This window comes from Notothenia rossii (genome assembly GCF_949606895.1).
Source record: "Notothenia rossii genome assembly, chromosome: 8".
NCBI lineage: Eukaryota > Metazoa > Chordata > Actinopteri > Perciformes > Nototheniidae > Notothenia > Notothenia rossii.
This window is the reverse complement of record NC_136906.1, coordinates 5,981,312-6,000,270: the sequence shown is the minus strand read 5'-3', so window position 1 is coordinate 6,000,270 and position 18,959 is coordinate 5,981,312. Positions and strand designations below refer to the sequence as shown.

The window sequence follows — 18,959 nt, the reverse complement described above, 5'->3', positions numbered from 1 at the left end:
GGATAATTTCCACATATTAACACCACACGCTATAAAGAAACTACAGCACGGTCACATGACTTCACGTCACCACCGCTAAGCTAAAGGTTGCTAATGTTGCGCTATAAAGGAACTACATCAAGGTCACATGACTTCACGTCACCACCGCTAAGCTAAAGGTGGCTAATGTTGGGCTATAAAGGAACTACATCAAGGTCACATGACTTCACGTCACCACCGCTAAGCTAAAGGTGGCTAATGTTGGGGATGATCCAGGCTTGCAGAAAGTAAACCAGAAGTTAAAGCCATTTCCGTGGTGGCCATTTGGTGGTACTACAACTTCAGTGTTTCTCTGTGACATCATTTGGTGCCCAACAATACTTTTGAATGCAAATATGCATGTTTTAGGACTCATTCCTGCACCACTCTATTTCATGTTCACTAAAGTCTAAATATACTTGGAGCAGTCAACAACAGAAAGTTTAAATGCACCATTGTTTTGTAAACTGAATATACTTTTACTGTATTATTTAAAAAAGTCTCTTACTATTTGCAATTCAAAGTTTTTAACAGTGTGAATCTTGTTTTGGCAATTCACAAAATGTTAATAAATGTGGTCATCAAACTGCTTTTTGTCTGCAGTTTCAAAACAATTATTTAACAGAATGTAACACTTAATCAACTACTTTTTACTCCTTATGATAACTAATGGGGGAAAGAAAAACATCAATAGTTGGTCGGAAATCAAGTTTAATATTGTGAAAATCATTGTTATTGTCATCGATGATGAAAAATAACAGTAGCAAAAAATAAAACAGCCTTAGACGTACAGAGCATTATGAGAAACATATTTACACATCATATCTCACGCTTTAAGGCAGTTGAATTTGGGGGAAACAGAGCAGATATTACCCCAAGTGGTTGGATTAACAGTCAGAAAAAAAAATTAATTTATGGAAAATGGCAAATTTCATACATACTAGTTTAGTGGAAAAACATTTTTTAAACTAACTGTGAATAAAGTAATGTAGTGTAAGAGTTTATATTTGATGTTGGCATTACACTTGCATTTTTAAACCAGTTTTGTGTCTTCGTAATCCCCAAAAATATGTAGTATTTGACAGATGATATGTTATATATAATCATATGGTCTTATCATTAGATTACAAATACATCTGCCACAGAGGAATGGATTTTTTTTTACCACATTTGGACACTCCGTTTACCTCGTAGCACATTATATAAAGTAAGACCAGAGCAGAAAATAAAATAGAAAAATAAAATAACAAAAAACTAAGAATAAACTCGCCCCTTTTTATCCAATATAAATGTACAAAAACAAACAAAAAATATCACAGATTTTATCATTCAACCTGCTAGAAATAATGATAGATCTTCATTTATCATGGTGTCTTGTATACTAAGGCACATTTCGTTCAGTTAACACCACAAAAAGTCTTAATCTGTAGAAATCCAGCCCAAAATCTGGGTTGAAAACGGTCTCAAATACAGCCGTTATTTACCTGAGTTTGCCTTTCACTACGAAAACACCTGACAGCAAACTCAATTAAACAAAGATAGTATTTGAGAGGATTAACAGGTTTATCTTGAGCTAAATATACACTAGCAGCTTGAATCTGATGTCAAATATTACAACATCTGTGACTAAAAATAAATCAGATTTCAGCAGCGAGGGTATGTCCAGCTGAGGGTTTTTTGGGGGTCGGTCAGGGAAAAGCTTCTAGTGTCCTTCTCACGCCGTCTTCTTGCGTAACACGAAGTAAATGATGGAGGAGATGAAGGTGAGGGAGAAGGCGATCCACGCCAAGATGAAGCAGTGACCGTACCAGCCGTTCTGCTCGTCCAGGTGGAAACGGTCGGTGTAGATGGCGGCTGCGATCATGATGCAAAGACCTGCAAGGAAAGGAGACGAGGAGGTGAGTGAGGAGAGAGGTACTCAGATCGCTGAATTAAGTCAAGAAACCTATACCAAAAACTAGTAAACTACAACTGGTTTGCACACTATTAATTGCTCCATAGCTTCTCTTGGACTTAAAATCACACCGTACATGTTACATTTAGATATTCAGTTTAATATGTAATACTCCTTCCCTCACATTACATGTTACTTGTTGACTTGTTGAGGTGAAGTGTCTTGCCCAGGGACACAACGACATGCTGACTGCAGTGGGGTTTGAACCTGTGCTCCCCCGATACGAACACCAACACACTAGTCCACTGCCTTATATACTTATGTATATATATACACACATAATAATAACTTGCTTTATACTTTGTTTTTGTTCATTTGTAATTTCCACATGTATATTTTTCTACTTTCTTGTTTATTTCTAGTCTTCTTATTTGTATTGTACAATGCCATTTCTTTTTATACTGCAACACAAACATTTCCCACATTTGGATCAATAAACTTATTATCTTATTAACCTGATACACAATTTATCCATGATTACGACTTTCTTTCTTACGTTTTTTTTTTATATATTTGATCATTCTTGCAACAGTTAGATTCATTTTTAGAGATGCATTAGTTTATCACTTGTTTTTTTAATGTGACATCTTAATCTGAACTAAAGCTATAAAATAAATACAGTGGAGTAAAAATTGTGATTTTATTTTATTTATTTATTTATTTATCATTTGCTTATGTGATATGTTCTGGTTTTACAGGGGGGAGTGTACAAATGCAACAACACACATACTCGTGTATTTTGCATTATGTTAGGGAACATTACATGAAGTATAAAGCAGCATTGAATAGAAATACTCAAGTACAGGGACCTAAAAGTAGTTTTTTTTGTAATTCAATTTCTACTTGTTTTTAATGCTATTTTATTTCTATTGAGATGTTTACATGTTGGAATGTTTATTTCTAGCCTCTTAAATGTTTGTGCACAATGCCATTTCTTGTTATGCTGCTGCCTGCAACGCAAACATTTCCCAAATTGGGATCAATAAAGTACTTCTTATCTTATCTTGATTTCAGTACTTGAGTAAATGTACGCTTCCCCCACAGAGTAACACAGATACTCACAGGCGAGGAGCTGGAAGGCGCCGGAGATGGTGAACCTCTGTCCTTTCTCCAGAGTGAACAGCTGAGCCACAAACACAAAGATTCCAATGATGGAGAAAATACAGGCGAGAACCGAGCTGGCCTGCACCGCCTGGAGGTAATCTGCAGGGGGCGACAGAGAGGGAGAATATCAGTGAAAATGTGTGTGTGAGAGGGAGGAGTGTCGCTATGTGCTAAACATCACACTGACACACCCAGGAAACTGTTACTCTGCAGTGACACCGTGTTCTGGTCACATCTGGTCAGAATGGCAGGAATGTGGCATTCAAACACCATAAATATCTCAGGATTTTGAAACATGCTGAGTATTTTGAAGGTCCAAAAGTTAACATCACTTTACATTAGGTTCAAGATGAAGTCATTTCATTGAGTTCTGCTACGACATTTGACATCTTTGCATTATGTTAGCGTCATTTTGAGCTATACTGGTCTTGATTTGCAATGCAAAAGGAATTATTTGGATAACTGAAAACCCATTGTGTTTTTTCAAATCATTTGCATGCCATGTTCTGGAAAGATGCCGCATAAAGGGCTAGATAAAGTAAGATAACATCACTTCAATGTTTCTCATTTCATTTGAAGAAAAGGATGACTCCGTGCACCAATCGGGACGTAGCAACAGTATTTCTCAAAATCCAATAAAACAACAACCAGAGAAGCCTCGGTAGAGTTTTCAGTGTTAAACTAAAAAAAAGATGCTTAAAGATGACTTTGATTGGTGTTTTTTAGGCATGACTCAATATTTAAGAGAAGTACTGTGGGTTTGAAGACAGTTTTCCAGTATCTTTGACAAAACAAAGTGATATCAGAACAAGTTGAACAAACTGGCAACAAAATCAATAAAACGTTGAGGGCAAACTTTGTTTTTAATTAAGTAAATATGATTTTGTCAAAGTGTAGTGCCCATGGCAACAAGTTCTCCTCTTTAAAGGCGGTGTGTTTGACTTACCCTGTGGGTAGTGTGAACCTGTGGGAAGATCTGTGAGGTTCCACACCCCGTTCGTCTGAATCCACCGAGCCCACACATCAGTGGATATTTCGTCAGTCATCCACCAAACCTAAAACAGGAAAGAAACGAGATGTTACTTTAAAAATCATGGTCCGACTTTGTTGCAGCGGTTGGACAAGTATGAAAAACGTTCCTATGAGCTGAATAAAGGTTAACGAATGAATGCTGGAGGGATCCTTCAAAGCAGGAGGGTGTGTAAACATAGTGTGTGTTCAACCTGTGTTCTGACTACACTGTATATAAAGAATGGCCAAAGTCGCAACATGCTCAAATTTTAACGTTAGGCATTGTTAAAGTGTCCCCAAGTCATCGGACGAGTGTTTTCGCCAAGTTTCGCAAATCTAGGGTTTCAAATTTAGACATGACGTGTTTTGATCGCCGCCATCTTGATATTTTGGTTTGTCGCCATGTTAGTTTTTGGTTGTAGCCATAATGTTTTATTGGAACCAGAGTTCAAACGAGAGGGTGGATCTTAAGGAGAACACTGAGATATTTTAAAGGCAGACAAATTATTACAATTGGCTGGAAAACACAGTGAAAAGGAGCAATCACAGACAACACCCAAACCGGAGAACATTGTGATAGCAACTTGTTAAAGTAGCCACGCCTTAAAGGATACCTCACGATAAAGAAAGGGGATTCTTTATGGTCCTAAATTGGTCCATAATTTACAAAAACAACATCATGCTGTATTGGAGAAGACTTGAAACTAGCGATTGAGACCATGACAATTATTACTGAGGTTATAAATCATGTGAGATCAAGCTTTTTTTTCTCATAGATTTCTACACAATTTGATTTCGTTTTTGAAAGCAGTTGATATTGATAACTCAATACTTTAAAACTAGCAATTGTGACCATTTTGGAAAATGTTTACTGAGGTGTTGAATCAAGTGAGAAGTAGGGTAAATGTTTTCATAGTCTCCTACACAAGTATTTGAAACCAATGGAGTCCACTCAAGGTGCAATGTTTTTACTTTTTCAGACCCGGATGTTCCCGCTCAGTTATGACATGTATTTAAAAAGCTGCAAGCAAGAGTGACTATTATCAAAGGTAGGAAGGCACATCCGCCAGTCACCGTCACATTCCCTGTTTCTCACTCAGGTATGTGCAATATTCACTACATGACAGGCAAGAATCTGACATATTTACATGTGTATGTTCACTTTCTTAACAACACTGTGCCTAGGGCTAAAATGCACTCAGTGACACCAGGTGACGACACTACATCGGCCCCATCTGTCACCAAGACATGTCAAAAATGCGGCCCTGAGGAGAACAGAGGCTCGTTGATAAGAGTGCAGAAATCCCTCCTAAGAATTTCTGCTGTCTGTCAGCATCAAGGAGAAGCACATCGCTCTGTGTTTTTAACACTCAAACTAGGGAGGAAGTCAGGGATTATGTAGGGCTCGTCAAGAACTGAAGTAGAAGGTGTGGTTCAGGTGTGTTGAATTAAACTTCCAGCACAAACAAAATAACAAACAAAATGTACTTACATTGTCAATGGTGGCCACCAGGAGGATGATGATGCCTACGATGTGAATGCCAAAGATACCAGCGAGAAGGATCAGCATGATGACGACGATTGCTGGAGAAAGAAAGAGAAGCACAAGAGGAAACTTGTCACACCACTTTATTATGCAGGATAACTGCAGGGCTAACTCGTTCGCTAATAAAACACACACACACACACACACACAGCAGACTGGCAGCTACAGTGAGTAGCAGAAATTTGACAGAAAGAGTCAAATGTGGCCAATAACAAAGGCACTTCCTGTGTGGTTTAACACCCCAGCTCGAAGCACGCACACAGATCTTCATAAACAGACTCAAAGCAAGGCGAAAACCTGGCATCCACTCAGGGTGTGGCTTCACAACTTCTAATTACTCTGAGTTACAGCTCTCACGGTGAAATGCCTGCATAGACAGTGAGAAACGCTCTTATCGAGAGGTGTTGATGTACATTTGTGGAAGGAAATCGAAGATACGGTTTGGCGGGTTTGAAGGTGTAAAGGAGGGAAGCTTGTGGCGGGGTAGATGAGTTCAGGCTTGTCTCCACTCCTTAAAATAACTGTCAAGAAAACCTGCCATTCTAACGTTAAGCCTACGCCCGCTTCCCAGGGTTTGAATTACGACACATCGTAACCTCCGCTCTCTCTCTCACCTGAGGCCTCGTCACTGGTGGCTCTTCTGGCTTTTGACCCACTTTGTGTTGTGTCAACTTTTTTTTAGGTAAATAATCCGCAATGGGTGTGTGAACGGAGAGGCACATCTGGAACGAGCGGTTTTTCTCGACAACGGGAGTGGTCAAGGGCTGGGTACACACACACACACACACACACACACACACACACACACACACACACACACACACACACACACACAATGAGCAACCGGTCGGCTGCACGATATATCACATGTCACGCCTGCTGCATCTTTACAAACATCCCCCGCCTTTCACCTGATCCAGAACGTTTTTGAACATATTCTTATTATTTCGATCTTCTGTCAAATGCTCAAACTGTATGAGCAACTTCAGTGAAGTTAGTTCAACAGTCAGCAGTTGCTTTAATATCAAACACACTTGTGGAATACCTCCACATTTATTTATTTTTAGATCTGTGTCTTATTTTCCACCAGGCAGAAACAATGGGGTCATGTGGCTGAGGTTTGCTAAAAATTCAAAAAGCATGCAGTAAAAAAGTCTATCTTTAAAAACAATTAACTTTGATGTGCTACAGGAGCTGAAAACATGTGGAAAGAAGCCTTTTTGGACACCAGGACAGGAAAGCAGTTACTGTGAAGCCCGTGAAGGTGAACAGGTATTTGCAGACACACACACACACACACACACACACACACACACACACACACACACACACACACACACACACACACACACACCTGCATTCATTCAATAAAACAGAAAACCTGCATAGTCCTGTTAAAATACTCTATTTTAAACATTGGAAATATATAAAGGAGTCCTATAGAGGTATAAATAAGAGTTTGACTTACTGTTTGCTGCCTGTGTGTCTCCGTCTAATTCCTCCTGCTCTCAGGGATACTGATTTCAGACTCTCACTGTAAATGCACAAAAACTAGTAGCTACCCTTCCTCACTCTTTTGACCCAGCCCTCTTTTTAAGTCCACACCCCAGACAAGCCTCTGGTTGCTTTAAACATAATCCCTGCTCCTCCTCCTCCGACGCTGCTTCACGCTGCCTGTCACACCCGATCTGTCTGTCTACTTCTGTAAGAAAAAAAGAAACTCCAGCCACTATTTCCACTACTTCTGTGGGCAGGAAATGTAAATGTTTTCCTTTTGTGTTTGGTGTCTCATGCAGTGGTGAGACTAGATTGTTTACTGAAGTCAAAGCAGAACTCTGATCAAATTCAAAATGTCCTGCTTTACTTCAATTATGTGGCATTCAAAATATACTTGAAGTATCAAAAGTTGAAGTGAACTAAAGCTGTAAAATACATTTGATTATTTCTCTTTTTAGAAGTAGATACTGAAATACGGAAATACTCGAGTAGAGTACAAGTCATTTAAAACTTTCAGAGGTGGATGAAGTATTCAGATACTTTACTTAAGTACATAATACTACCGCGTAAACATACTCTGATAGAAGTAAAAGTCCAACTTTTAAAACCTTATTCAAGTAAAGCAAAACAAGTATTTGCATCAAAATACACAAAAGAAAGAAAAAGTCCTGCTTTCAAAATCTTCCTTTAGTAAAATATGGTTAAAGTACCAAAATTAAAAGTATTATATATATTAAATAACTGATGCATTAATGTTTTGATCACAGCTGGTAAAGGTACTGGATATCTTCATAATATGTCAATGTTTATTTTTAACATTTTGAAATTAATCTGTAAAGTACAAAATAAATTAATAAAATAAAAATAAGTATAATAAGTTAACAAAAGAAAGAATAACAAAAAAATTGTCATAAATGAATGAAAACAATTAAATAAAATGCAAATTAATTAATAAAAGGTAGAAAACAAGGTTCAAAGTTTGTCACGAACTACTTAAAAAATGAAATAAATAAAAGGCAGACATAAATAAATAGCTCCATTTCACACAATAAATAATGTGTATAATGATTAATGAAAATAAAATATGAACACCAGCCTTGAGTAGCTGTACTTCCCTCAGCTGGTGAGTACTAGTGACTCACTGACGTGTGAGGGGGGGGGGGGGGGAACTCCCAAAACATTTTGCATTATTTACAACGATTCCTCACCCACTGCCATGGCAACAGACGAGCCAAATCACAACCACAGCGTCTCTGTTTCACATGTAAACAAACAGCCAGAGAGCGTTCCCCATCTCCTCCCTCTTTCCCGCATTTGTTGCCGAGGGAGGAGGAAGGAGTTTCAGAATGAAGGAATGTTGTTGGTTGTGAGGAAAGGGAGGGAGGAAGGGGGGCAAATGAGTGCAAGTTAAGGCATGAGGGAGAAAAGGGAGGGAGGAAGAGAGGAATTTAAAGGGGGGAGGCGGAGAAGGAGGAGGGTGTGCATACTGCTGCAAGGTCATTAATTATTACCATGCTTCATTGTTTCATAGCTGGAGATGAAGTGATTAAGTAAGGGATAATGTGCAGCGAGGCGGTCATTATGGGGAAAAGAACACCCGACAGTCATATTTAAAATGACATGCATCCGCTACGAGAAATAGTCTGTTGTTACTGTTTGAACTAACGTAGCAACGGGAGGAACTGCTTCGATAGTTTTTTTGCGGACCTTTTTGATTACAGATTTGAAAACATTGTTGCTTGCTTTAAAAGTAGCACAATTCATTATGTCAAAGCTTGGAAAGTATCTAGATATCCCTGCCCTAATGCCAAAAGTAACTGGCAAGATTAAAAAAAGATATCCAAAAAATGTATTATTATGTGTGTTTTCATAATCAATAAAAACCAAGAAGCTAATACTGGAGTGAACGTATGAACTAGCATAACATGGTAAGAAATACTCAGGTGAAATTAAGCTCGGCGCAAGTTCAAACAGGAAGACCTTCTTTACTCATTCATTTAATATTCCTATGTGACTACTCTCTCTCCTCTCAATAAGTGATCGCGGGCGTCACTCCCCAGCTTAACCAATTATTTCGCTCTATTCTCACAAGCCTATCATAGCGCTCTGCTAACCCTTTTAAATCTGCTCTCCCACCTCTGACAGCTGTCATTTCAGGTGACTCGACGCAACCCTCCTCCACCCCTTTTCACCTCCTGTCCCTCTGAATCCAGGGTCAAGCTTAGCCACTCCCCTTCAGACCGAACCCAACTATCCATTCACCACCACCAGGGTCAAGCTAAGCCACTCCCCTTCAGACCGAACTCAACTATCCATTCACCACCACTAGGGTCAAGGTAAGCCCCTCCCCTTCAGACCGATCCCAACTATCCATTCACCACCACCAGGGTCAAGCTAAGCCCCTCCCCTTCAGACCGACCCCAACCATCCATTCACCACCACCAGGGTCAAGCTAAGCCCTTCCCCTTCAGACCGACCCCAACTATCCATTCACCACCACCAGGGTCAAGCTAAGCCACTCCCCTTCAGACCGACCCCAACTATCCATTCACCACCACCAGGGTCAAGCTAAGCCCCTCCCATTCAGACCGACCCCAACTATCCATTCACCACCACCAGGGTCAAGCTAAGCCCCTCCCCTTCAGACCGACCCCAACTATCCATTCACCACCACCAGGGTCAAGCTAAGCCCCTCCCCTTCAGACCGACCCCAACTATCCATTCACCACCACCAGGGTTAAGCTAAGCCCCTCCCCTTCAGACCGACCCCAACTATCCCTTCACCACCACCAGGGTCGAGCTAAGCCCCTCCCCTTCAGACCGACCCCAACCGTCCATTCACCACCACCAGTGTCTAGACCCTGGGGGGTTTCATCGGATCGGTTCTCCCCTCCCGAATGATACTCCTGTACAACAGGGCCTAATTGCCAAAACTCCATCACATTCATTTGTGTATTCCTGGCAATAAATATGTATTCTTACATCAAAACTGTCTCTCCTGGTTGAAATACAAGTACCCAGTGCCGATTCTAGAGTCTGTGGGGGCCCTAGGAAAAAATTCACTGGGGGCCCCTCGAAACAGCCGACAGCCCCCCCCCCCCCCGGAGCGGAGCAAGGCAACGAAACTTAAGATAAGAAGCAGCATTTTAAGGTGCGCTATTCATTGGGCCGCCTTGAGGGGGTTTCCCGACATGTCGTTGCAGTAAATTAAAGGGTGTTTGCTGTGGACCTTCTTAATCTACCTTCTATGGGGGCCCCCTTCTGGTCCGGTTCAAGCGGCGGCCCTGCAAGTACCTCAAATTCAACCAAATTCCTCTGAAACATCTGCTCCTGAACACATCACATGCTCAGTTTGAGGGAGATTTTCTAACTGAGACTCTATTTAATAAACATAATAACATTTAGCTGTTTGTCACGGAGGTCATTGATTAAATGTTGTGGTTTCTGAGTGTAAATGTCAGAGGCTCTCTGCTAACCGTGTCTAATAACTCAGAAAGGTCACCACAAACCATCGTACACATGCCGAGAATACTTTCCTGAAGAAAAAACAAATCAGGCTCAAATATGAGGATATTTTGCCCGTTTAATCATTCTTTACAGAAATCCAATTTTCTTCTTAGTCTTTGAAGTAGAGCCCATACATAATTGGGGGCAGGTTCAGTATTCAGCAATTATTCCAGAAATACTAGAAAAGTTCAATTTTCTGAAGAAAAATGCAAGTTACGTTGAAAACTAGCAATTTACAACATTTGAAATGCTATAATTCTGAAATAGGGACTTGATGGATAAAGTGGCAGTAGAAATAAATACATGTATAGTGAAGGGTCAGGGAGATTGTAACTTTGATAAAAGGGTTTCAACTTTATATTCTGAATTGTGTGGAATATTACCCTACCCCCAATTTGAAGGAAAACAGATTTAAATACAAAAATATTGTACAAACATTATAAGTTAATAACTTTAATTCGCCTAAAATTGTGACTTTAATCTCTGACAATATCCAAGTATTTTTATCGTATACGGTTAACTTTAATCTCTAAATACATTCATAAATTCGAGACAATAAACCAGACGTTCCTCAGGAAAAATAACATATTATTGGAAAAAAACTCCCAAAACAAGTTTAGTCAGACACCGGCGTATATGAGTTTGGCGTCTAGGCTCCGGCCTCATCACTCCACAGATTTACAAAGAACATTGAGTGATGATTAGATAACTATCCCCCGAGCCTACAGGTGGAAGCTGGGGTGGAGCTGGGGTGGTGGTGGGGGGCAGGCGAGCAACATGAAACACAGCAGCAGGAACATGAACGTAGCAATAGCAAGTGAACACAGCAGCAAGGTATCATTGGTGCTCGAGTTGACTGCCTGATTTGCCCCATTTGTGATTTGCGTAATTATTCTCCTAAAATCTTTTTCCAGGAATAACTTTGCTCTCCTGCTTACAACTGCATGCTGTGGCACAGCCCACTCAAGACAGTAGAAAATGAAGATATAAAGATAAGATCATCACCAATGAAACTCAGTCATATAAACACGAGAGACAGAAATACTCTGGGCGTGGAGCTGAGGTCACTTGTTTTCTTCTGGTTTCTATTCAAATAAGAGCGGTGAGTCAAAGTCTTCCTGGTCCGCCTCAGGTAGAGCGGGGGGGGGGGGGGGGGCGGTTAGAAATCATCCACCTGTGCGCTGATCTTCAGATGCAGCAGATCCAATTTACACACACACACCCACACACACACACACACACACACACACACACACACACACAGGGACACACACAAAGAGAGAGAGAGACACAGACACACACAGACACACACACACACACACACACACACGGACACACACACACACACACGGACACACAAATACACACACACACACACACAGATAGGGACACACACAAAGCGAGAGATACACACACACACACACACTCACACTCACACACACAGATAGGGACACACACAAAGCGAGAGATACACACACACACACACACACACACACACACACACACACACACACACACACAGACAGGGACACACACAAAGCGAGGGATATACACACACACACACACACAAAGAGACACACACACACACACACACACACACACACACACACACACACACACACACAGGGACACACACAAAGAGAGAGAGAGACACACACACAGACACACACACACACACACACACACACACACACACACACACACACACACACGGACACACAAATACACACACACACACACAGATAGGGACACACACAAAGCGAGAGATACACACACACACACACACACACACACACACACACAGACAGGGACACACACAAAGCGAGGGATATACACACACACACACACACAAAGAGACACACACACACACACACACACACACACACACACACACACACAGGGACACACACAAAGCGAGAGATACACACACACACACACACACACACACACACACTCACACTCACACTCACACACACAGATAGGGACACACACAAAGCGAGAGATACACACACACACACACACACACACACACACACACACACACACACAGGGACACACACAAAGCGAGAGATACACACACACACACACACACACACACACACACACACACACACACTCACACTCACACTCACACACACAGATAGGGACACACACAAAGCGAGAGATACACACACACACACACACACACACACACACACACACACACACACACACACACACACACACACACACACACACACACACACACACACACACACACTTCTTTCTCACTAAATGAAACCAAGGCTCTTCTCCTTTTGTGAAAGCTGAGAGTGAGTCCTGTGTGTTTTAATGCGGTCGTCATGGAAAAGAAACTTCTTTTTTTTTTTCATACGTGGATCAGAGAGCAGGAATGCTAAACATAACCAGCATGAGACCTGAGACCTTTGCCATGGTAACACATCGTCCATTTCCATGACAACACTATCACTCTCAATGGGAGCCACAGTCAACAATACACCACCTTTATCCCTAGATTTTATAAACCATATTTGACATGTGAGTGCGAAGATGTATGTTTAATATGTTTATGGTTTCAAAATCCAACTGGTTACATGTTTTCCAACTATAAATGTTGCCAGATAATTACTAGAAGATACTGATCAGTGGTGTCAAGTAACTAAGTAGATTTACTACTTAAGTACAATTTGTAGGTACTTTACTTGAGTATTTGCTACCTATACTTCTACTCCACTACAATTCAGATTTTAATGGTGTACTTTTGCTCCACTACATGTATTTAATACCTCTAGTTGCTTTACAGATGTGGATGTGAAATACAATCAAGTGTTAAATCAGACTTTAGTTCCACCTGGAGTAAATCCATAAGCTACCCTGCAGTATACAAAGTCATTCAGACTAGCTGCACCTTTACCAGCTTTGAGAACACTTTCATGATCAATCATTATAAAACATATCATATTATTCTGAAATGGACCAATCTGCAGAATGACTACTTTTACTGTCGCTACTTTCACTAGATTTTGATGAAAATACTTTTCTACTTTTACTTGAGGAACATTTTGAATGCAGGACTTTTACTGTAACAGAGTATTCCTACACTCTGGGACTTCTACGTTTACTCAAGTACAAGATCTGAGTACTTCTACTTTTACTCAAGTACAAGATCTGAGTACTTCTACTTTTACTCAAGTACAAGATCTGAGTATTTCTACTTTTACTCAAGAACAAGATCTGAGTACTTCTACTTTTACTCAAGTACAGGATCTGAGTACTTTTACTTTTACTCAAGTACAGGATCTGAGTACTTCTACTTTTACTCAAGTACAAGATGTGAGTACTTCTACTTTTACTAAGTACAAGATCTGAGTATTTCTACTTTTACTCAAGAACAAGATCTGAGTACTTTTACTTTTACTCAAGTACAGGATCTGAGTACTTTTACTTTTACTCAAGTACAGGATCTGAGTACTTCTACTTTTACTCAAGTACAAGATGTGAGTACTTCTACTTTTACTAAGTACAAGATCTGAGTACTTCTACTTTTACTCAAGTACAAGATCTGAGTACTTCTACTTTTACTCAAGTACAAGATCTGAGCACTTCTACTTTTACTCAAGAACAAGATCTCAGTACTTCTACTTTTACTCAACCACAAGATCTGAGTACTTCCACTTTTACTCAAGTACAAGATCTGAGTACTTCTACTTTTACTCAAGAACAAGATCTGAGTACTTCTACTTTTACTCAAGTACAAGATCTGAGCACTTCTACTTTTACTCAAGTACAAGATGTGAGTACTTCTACTTTTACTCAAGAACAAGATCTGAGTACTTCTACTTTTACTCAAGAACAAGATCTGAGTACTTCTACTTTTACTCAAGAACAAGATCTGAGTACTTCTACTTTTACTCAAGAACAAGATCTGAGTACTTCTACTTTTACTCAAGAACAAGATCTGAGCACTTCTACTTTTACTCAAGTACAAGATCTGAGTACTTCTACTTTTACTCAAGTACAAGATCTGAGTACTTCTACTTTTACTCAAGTACAAGATCTGAGTACTTCTCCCACTTCTTTATGATATAGATACTAATCAAAATATGTCCTAACTGCCCCATGTGTTCAATACAAAGCATTTATTTAGGCTGCAATTATAATAATAACTGTAAACCTTCAACCACTTCAGTAACTGATGGGATGTTGATGCACCAGGGAACTCAAAAAGAGAAGTAGAGTTAATTGACTACACAGGTGAATACCATGAAAATACTCCACCTTGATATTTCATTTATTTATTCTACTCCAAGTCTGCATTGTACTACACTATATAAAACCAATAAATGTGTATTTTACAATACATACAAATAGTGTATAAGATATTACTTTATGCTCATTTTCAGGTTCATATCAGTATGTTGTGCCTGACCAAGTATAACATGTAAGTAGGTTTTCCCTCACTTATCCAGAACATGGACTCATCTCTTTCCATTTTGCATACAAGCTCTGATCTTATCATTCATTTTCAGCAGAGTTTCTGACACCACGCCTCGATGTCACTGAATAAACACAGCCCGTCCCTCGGGGAGAGATCAGAGCTTTGAAGTTTTCTAATTCAGGTTTGGGATGGAGGTGTTTCTTCTCTTAAAAATCGACCGCTTTTTCTCGTAAAGCCCCACCCAAGATAAGAGACACCTCTGTATCAACGTCTCACGGCATTTCGTGTTATAGTCACGACATTTAATCTATTGATTCGTGTTCACCAACACGATTTCGCCATTTTTTTCGTGTCACACAGAACGATTTTTAAAGCAATGTAAATAATAACAAATTACAGATTTCAGTATTCTGAAACAGAACGATGTTAGAAGCAATGTATTTCTATTGGTAGTATGTTTCGTGCCTGCACCAAATAATAACAAATTAGAAGGAAAAAAATATTTAAAATGTTTTATTATATATTTCTTTCAACAACGGTATTTTCTATTTATATATATATTTTTTTTTTTTATTGAATAATTCCTTTTGTCTTTTTATTGTTTTAATTTATGTGTGTTCTTTGTTGTTAACCTTTGAATTATTTGATAGCATTCTCTCCTTTTTATATACAGTTTATCTATATATATATATTTTTTAAAGGTTTAAAAGGAAGCTAAGGAGTACAGGAGAAGGAAGGTTTTCACAAAATATAATCTGAATTTCCGAGATTGTTTCATGTAAAGTTTTGACTATGATTTCAGATAATTGTTTTTTTCTCTCGTTAATTTTTGAATTTTATTTCCTACATTTTCCACTTCGACCTCAGAGAATTTAGTCGTAAACTGATGACTCCCTGTATGCATGTGAAGGTGGTGCATGTGATCATTTCAGCAGCTTTTCAATCTGTGTAATTAGATTTTTGGTAATTTGTTTTTATTACAGAGCTGGGAAATATTCAGAGTTAAGTTCCAGAATTTCAGATAATTTAAAAAAAGAAAATATATATATTTTCTATTTTATGAATCTATGGTAGCTTTATTCTTACAAAAATGCATTCTTTACATGTATAAAAAATATTTATAAAAAATAAAAATGTCGATACATATTGCATTTTCTTCAGTTCAATCCAAAGAATATCTACGTTTTTTGTTGTAAATTATTGACTTTAATAGTGAAGAAAAATGTGGAACCATATTTATTTTGCCTCCACTTTTTCCCAGACTATGTGGCTTGATGAATAAATGTCTTAACAAACTGTTCTCACTACAGGTGAACTTTAGCCTGAGGACGATAGAGAGTACACAAAAGCCAGAGACCAACAGAGAGACTGAAGTGTGAATGCAGTCGGACCTGATTGGGCGAGTCGACCCCACCCTGCAGGTGATGTAAAGGGTTTGGGTTGTACAGTTTGATACGGCACTCCCTCCTCCTGCAACACTATGCATTACTCAAGAAGCCTCCAGTCAAACAGATATAGTGGAAAAAAAACCTTGAGTTTTGCAATAATTTTGTTTTGTTCTTGAGATGAAACGCCATGAGTCATCCATCATTTATTTTTAGAGTAAATACACATGTGAGTTTTTGGGGCCTTTTGGAATGAAGTGAGTCATTTAAAAAAATCTGCCTTTCTTTAAAAAAAGAAATGCACTATCAGAATCCGGTGTCTTGCCATGGACACATACAGAGGAATTTGCTTTGGTGTAGAATCAGTAAGGGAACTTAAATTGTAAGAAAAGGAACAATAATATAACTATTATAAAAGCTGTTGTGCCTTGGAAATATCCCTAAAGGTCTCAATAACACAACTATAAATACATGATGAGGATTATTATGGGCGCAAGTTAATAAAAAGGATTGAAGAGGGATAAATATTGGGGGAAATGGGATTGTAATAAACATCTAGGATCATAAACATTTCTTATTTTTTGTCTGACTTAGTTCAAATGCATTGTAAACTCTACATGTGATTCTTTTTTTTTTTTATGTGTCCCAGTCCTCATTTGATGTGTTTTTATTTTATTTTATTTTAAATATTGCTTCCTATTTAATTAAAGGTGGGGTAGGTAATTTTGGAGAAACCAGCTCGAGTGCGCTAGAATTTGAAAATACATAACCGGAAAAAATGTGCCACTTCCTTACAGAGCCCCTCCTCCAACACACACGAACGCGCACATGACCAATGAGGGCACGAGATAAGTTTGTGCACAGGTGGAAGGCTGACAGGCAGGTAGGCCATCCAGTTACTTTAGCCGGGCCGGCTCAGATGATTGGTCGTGCTTTTTACAGAACCACGGCTTCCAGAGATGACATTTTTTAAATGTATTTTTTGTCAAAGCACTTCAGATATTCATTGCTATCGGGATGTTAAGAGCATTCCATGGAATATAACAAAAAGTGTATCTCGAGCCGGTTTCTCAAACTTACCTACCCCACCTTTAATTGTCTACTTATTTAATTTTTGATTTTATTAAAGTGTGTTAGCCCCCTTTAATATATATGTCTCCTCTTTGTATTGCTGATTCAAAGGCCGTAAATAACCACGCTTTGGGACTAATATAGGACTTCTGACTCCATGCTGTAAATGAGCGAGTGTTTGACTCTCCCATGTCGGCTTCATATATTCGGAGGTGTTGCAGGAGCTTAGCCACAACATGTCTTTTTATATTCAAACACAGGTTGGCAAATCCAGAGTGTGTATTTTCTGAAGAGGACCAATCAGGAGGCTCCTCAACAATCAGCCCTTTGTTGCTGCCTCCGCTGATCAGTACTGGAAGAACCAGAGATACTCTCTGTGTGTGTGTGTGTGTGTGTGTGTGTGTGTGTGTGTGTGTGTGTGTGTGTGTGTGTGTGTGTGTGTGTGTGTGTGTGTGTGTGTGTGTGTGTGTGTGTGTGTGTGTATGTGTGTGTGTGTGTGTGTGTGTGTGTGTGTGTGTGTGTGTGTGTGTGTGTGTGTGTGTGTGTGTGTGTGTTGCACTGTGCTACTCTGTCTGTGTGTCTGTGTGTGTGTTGCACTGTGTGTGTGTGTGTGTGTGTGTGTGTGTGTGTGTGTGTGTGTGTGTGTGTGTGTGTGTGTGTGTGTGTGTGTGTGTGTGTGTGTGTGTGTGTGTGTGTGTGTGTGTGTGTGTGTGTGTGTGTGTGTGTGTGTGTGTGTGTGTGTGTGTGTGTGTGTATGCATGCGCACACAGGTATTACCGCAGATCACTTTAAATGCTCTCTCAGGGTTTTCTGGTTCAGGGTGTTCTCTCAGTGTGTGGTTTACTGTGGGCACTGGAGGAATGTAACACAGTACATGTGCCGAAGTACAATTTAGAGGTACTTGTACTTCAGTATTTTCTGCCACTTTAAACTTACAATTTAAAGGGAAATATTGTTATTTTTACTCACTACAGTACATTGTGTGATTTTTATATATTTACTACTGCACTGAGTCTTTTAAACTGTACATTTACACATTTGGGGAATTTTCTTATTTATTCAGAATATTTTTCGGCTTTTAAAAAGATATTTTTTTATGGGTTATACTTACTTACCTCTACTCAAGCAACACTTTGAATGCGGGACTTTTGGACTAAATATGATGTTTTGGTAGGCTATAGATAAATCTAGACAACAGTTTAAACAAAAACTGCTTATTCAATTCAATAATTAGCAGATTGAGAGATAAATAATAATCTTTCTTAATGTTATTTTGTATTTATTTTGCTTTGAGTACTTTTGCATTTAATACTTGAATTACATTTCGCGGATTACTTGCAGGGATTTTACTTCTCTGCAGTGTGGTATTAATAATTGTATTCCAGTTAAAAATCTACTACTTCCACCTTTGACTCTTTTATCATTAAC

General features: G+C 39.2%; 1 protein-coding gene and 1 long non-coding RNA gene across 3 annotated transcripts; one reads left to right on the top strand and one right to left on the bottom strand.

Annotated features, from left to right (window-relative positions):
* Nucleotides 1-711: 711 nt before the first annotated feature.
* Nucleotides 712-7,252, bottom strand: LOC307014752 (epithelial membrane protein 1). Of its 2 annotated transcripts, none has more exons than XM_079642863.1 (5): nucleotides 7,102-7,252; nucleotides 5,580-5,671; nucleotides 4,023-4,131; nucleotides 3,035-3,175; nucleotides 712-1,893 (listed from the first exon to the last, which is right to left on the bottom strand). In XM_079642863.1, the coding sequence occupies exons 2-5, from the start codon at nucleotides 5,655-5,657 to the stop codon at nucleotides 1,733-1,735; spliced, it is 489 nt and encodes a 162-aa protein (XP_079498989.1). In that variant the 5' UTR covers nucleotides 5,658-5,671; nucleotides 7,102-7,252; the 3' UTR covers nucleotides 712-1,732. The 2 variants fall into 2 exon arrangements, with proteins under 2 accessions (XP_079498989.1, XP_079498990.1); XM_079642864.1 differs by lacking the exon at nucleotides 7,102-7,252 and adding an exon at nucleotides 6,248-6,388.
* On the top strand, nucleotides 6,462-18,057 carry LOC307014754. Its single transcript, XR_013801312.1, has 3 exons — nucleotides 6,462-6,905; nucleotides 16,386-16,496; nucleotides 17,792-18,057. It is a non-coding gene; the product is annotated as an uncharacterized lncRNA (long non-coding RNA).
* Nucleotides 18,058-18,959: the final 902 nt, after the last annotated feature.

Excerpts from the sequence above, each read along its gene's own strand:
- LOC307014752 (XM_079642863.1), bottom strand. The coding sequence starts at position 5,657 with ATGCTGATCCTTCTCGCTGGTATCTTTGGCATTCACATCGTAGGCATC. Across the intron at positions 3,176-4,022 it reads AGGTTCACACTACCCACAGG|ATTACCTCCAGGCGGTGCAG; the intron begins GTAAGTCAAACA and ends CGCCCCCTGCAG. Across the intron at positions 1,894-3,034 it reads CGCCTTCCAGCTCCTCGCCT|GTCTTTGCATCATGATCGCA; the intron begins GTGAGTATCTGT and ends CTTTCCTTGCAG.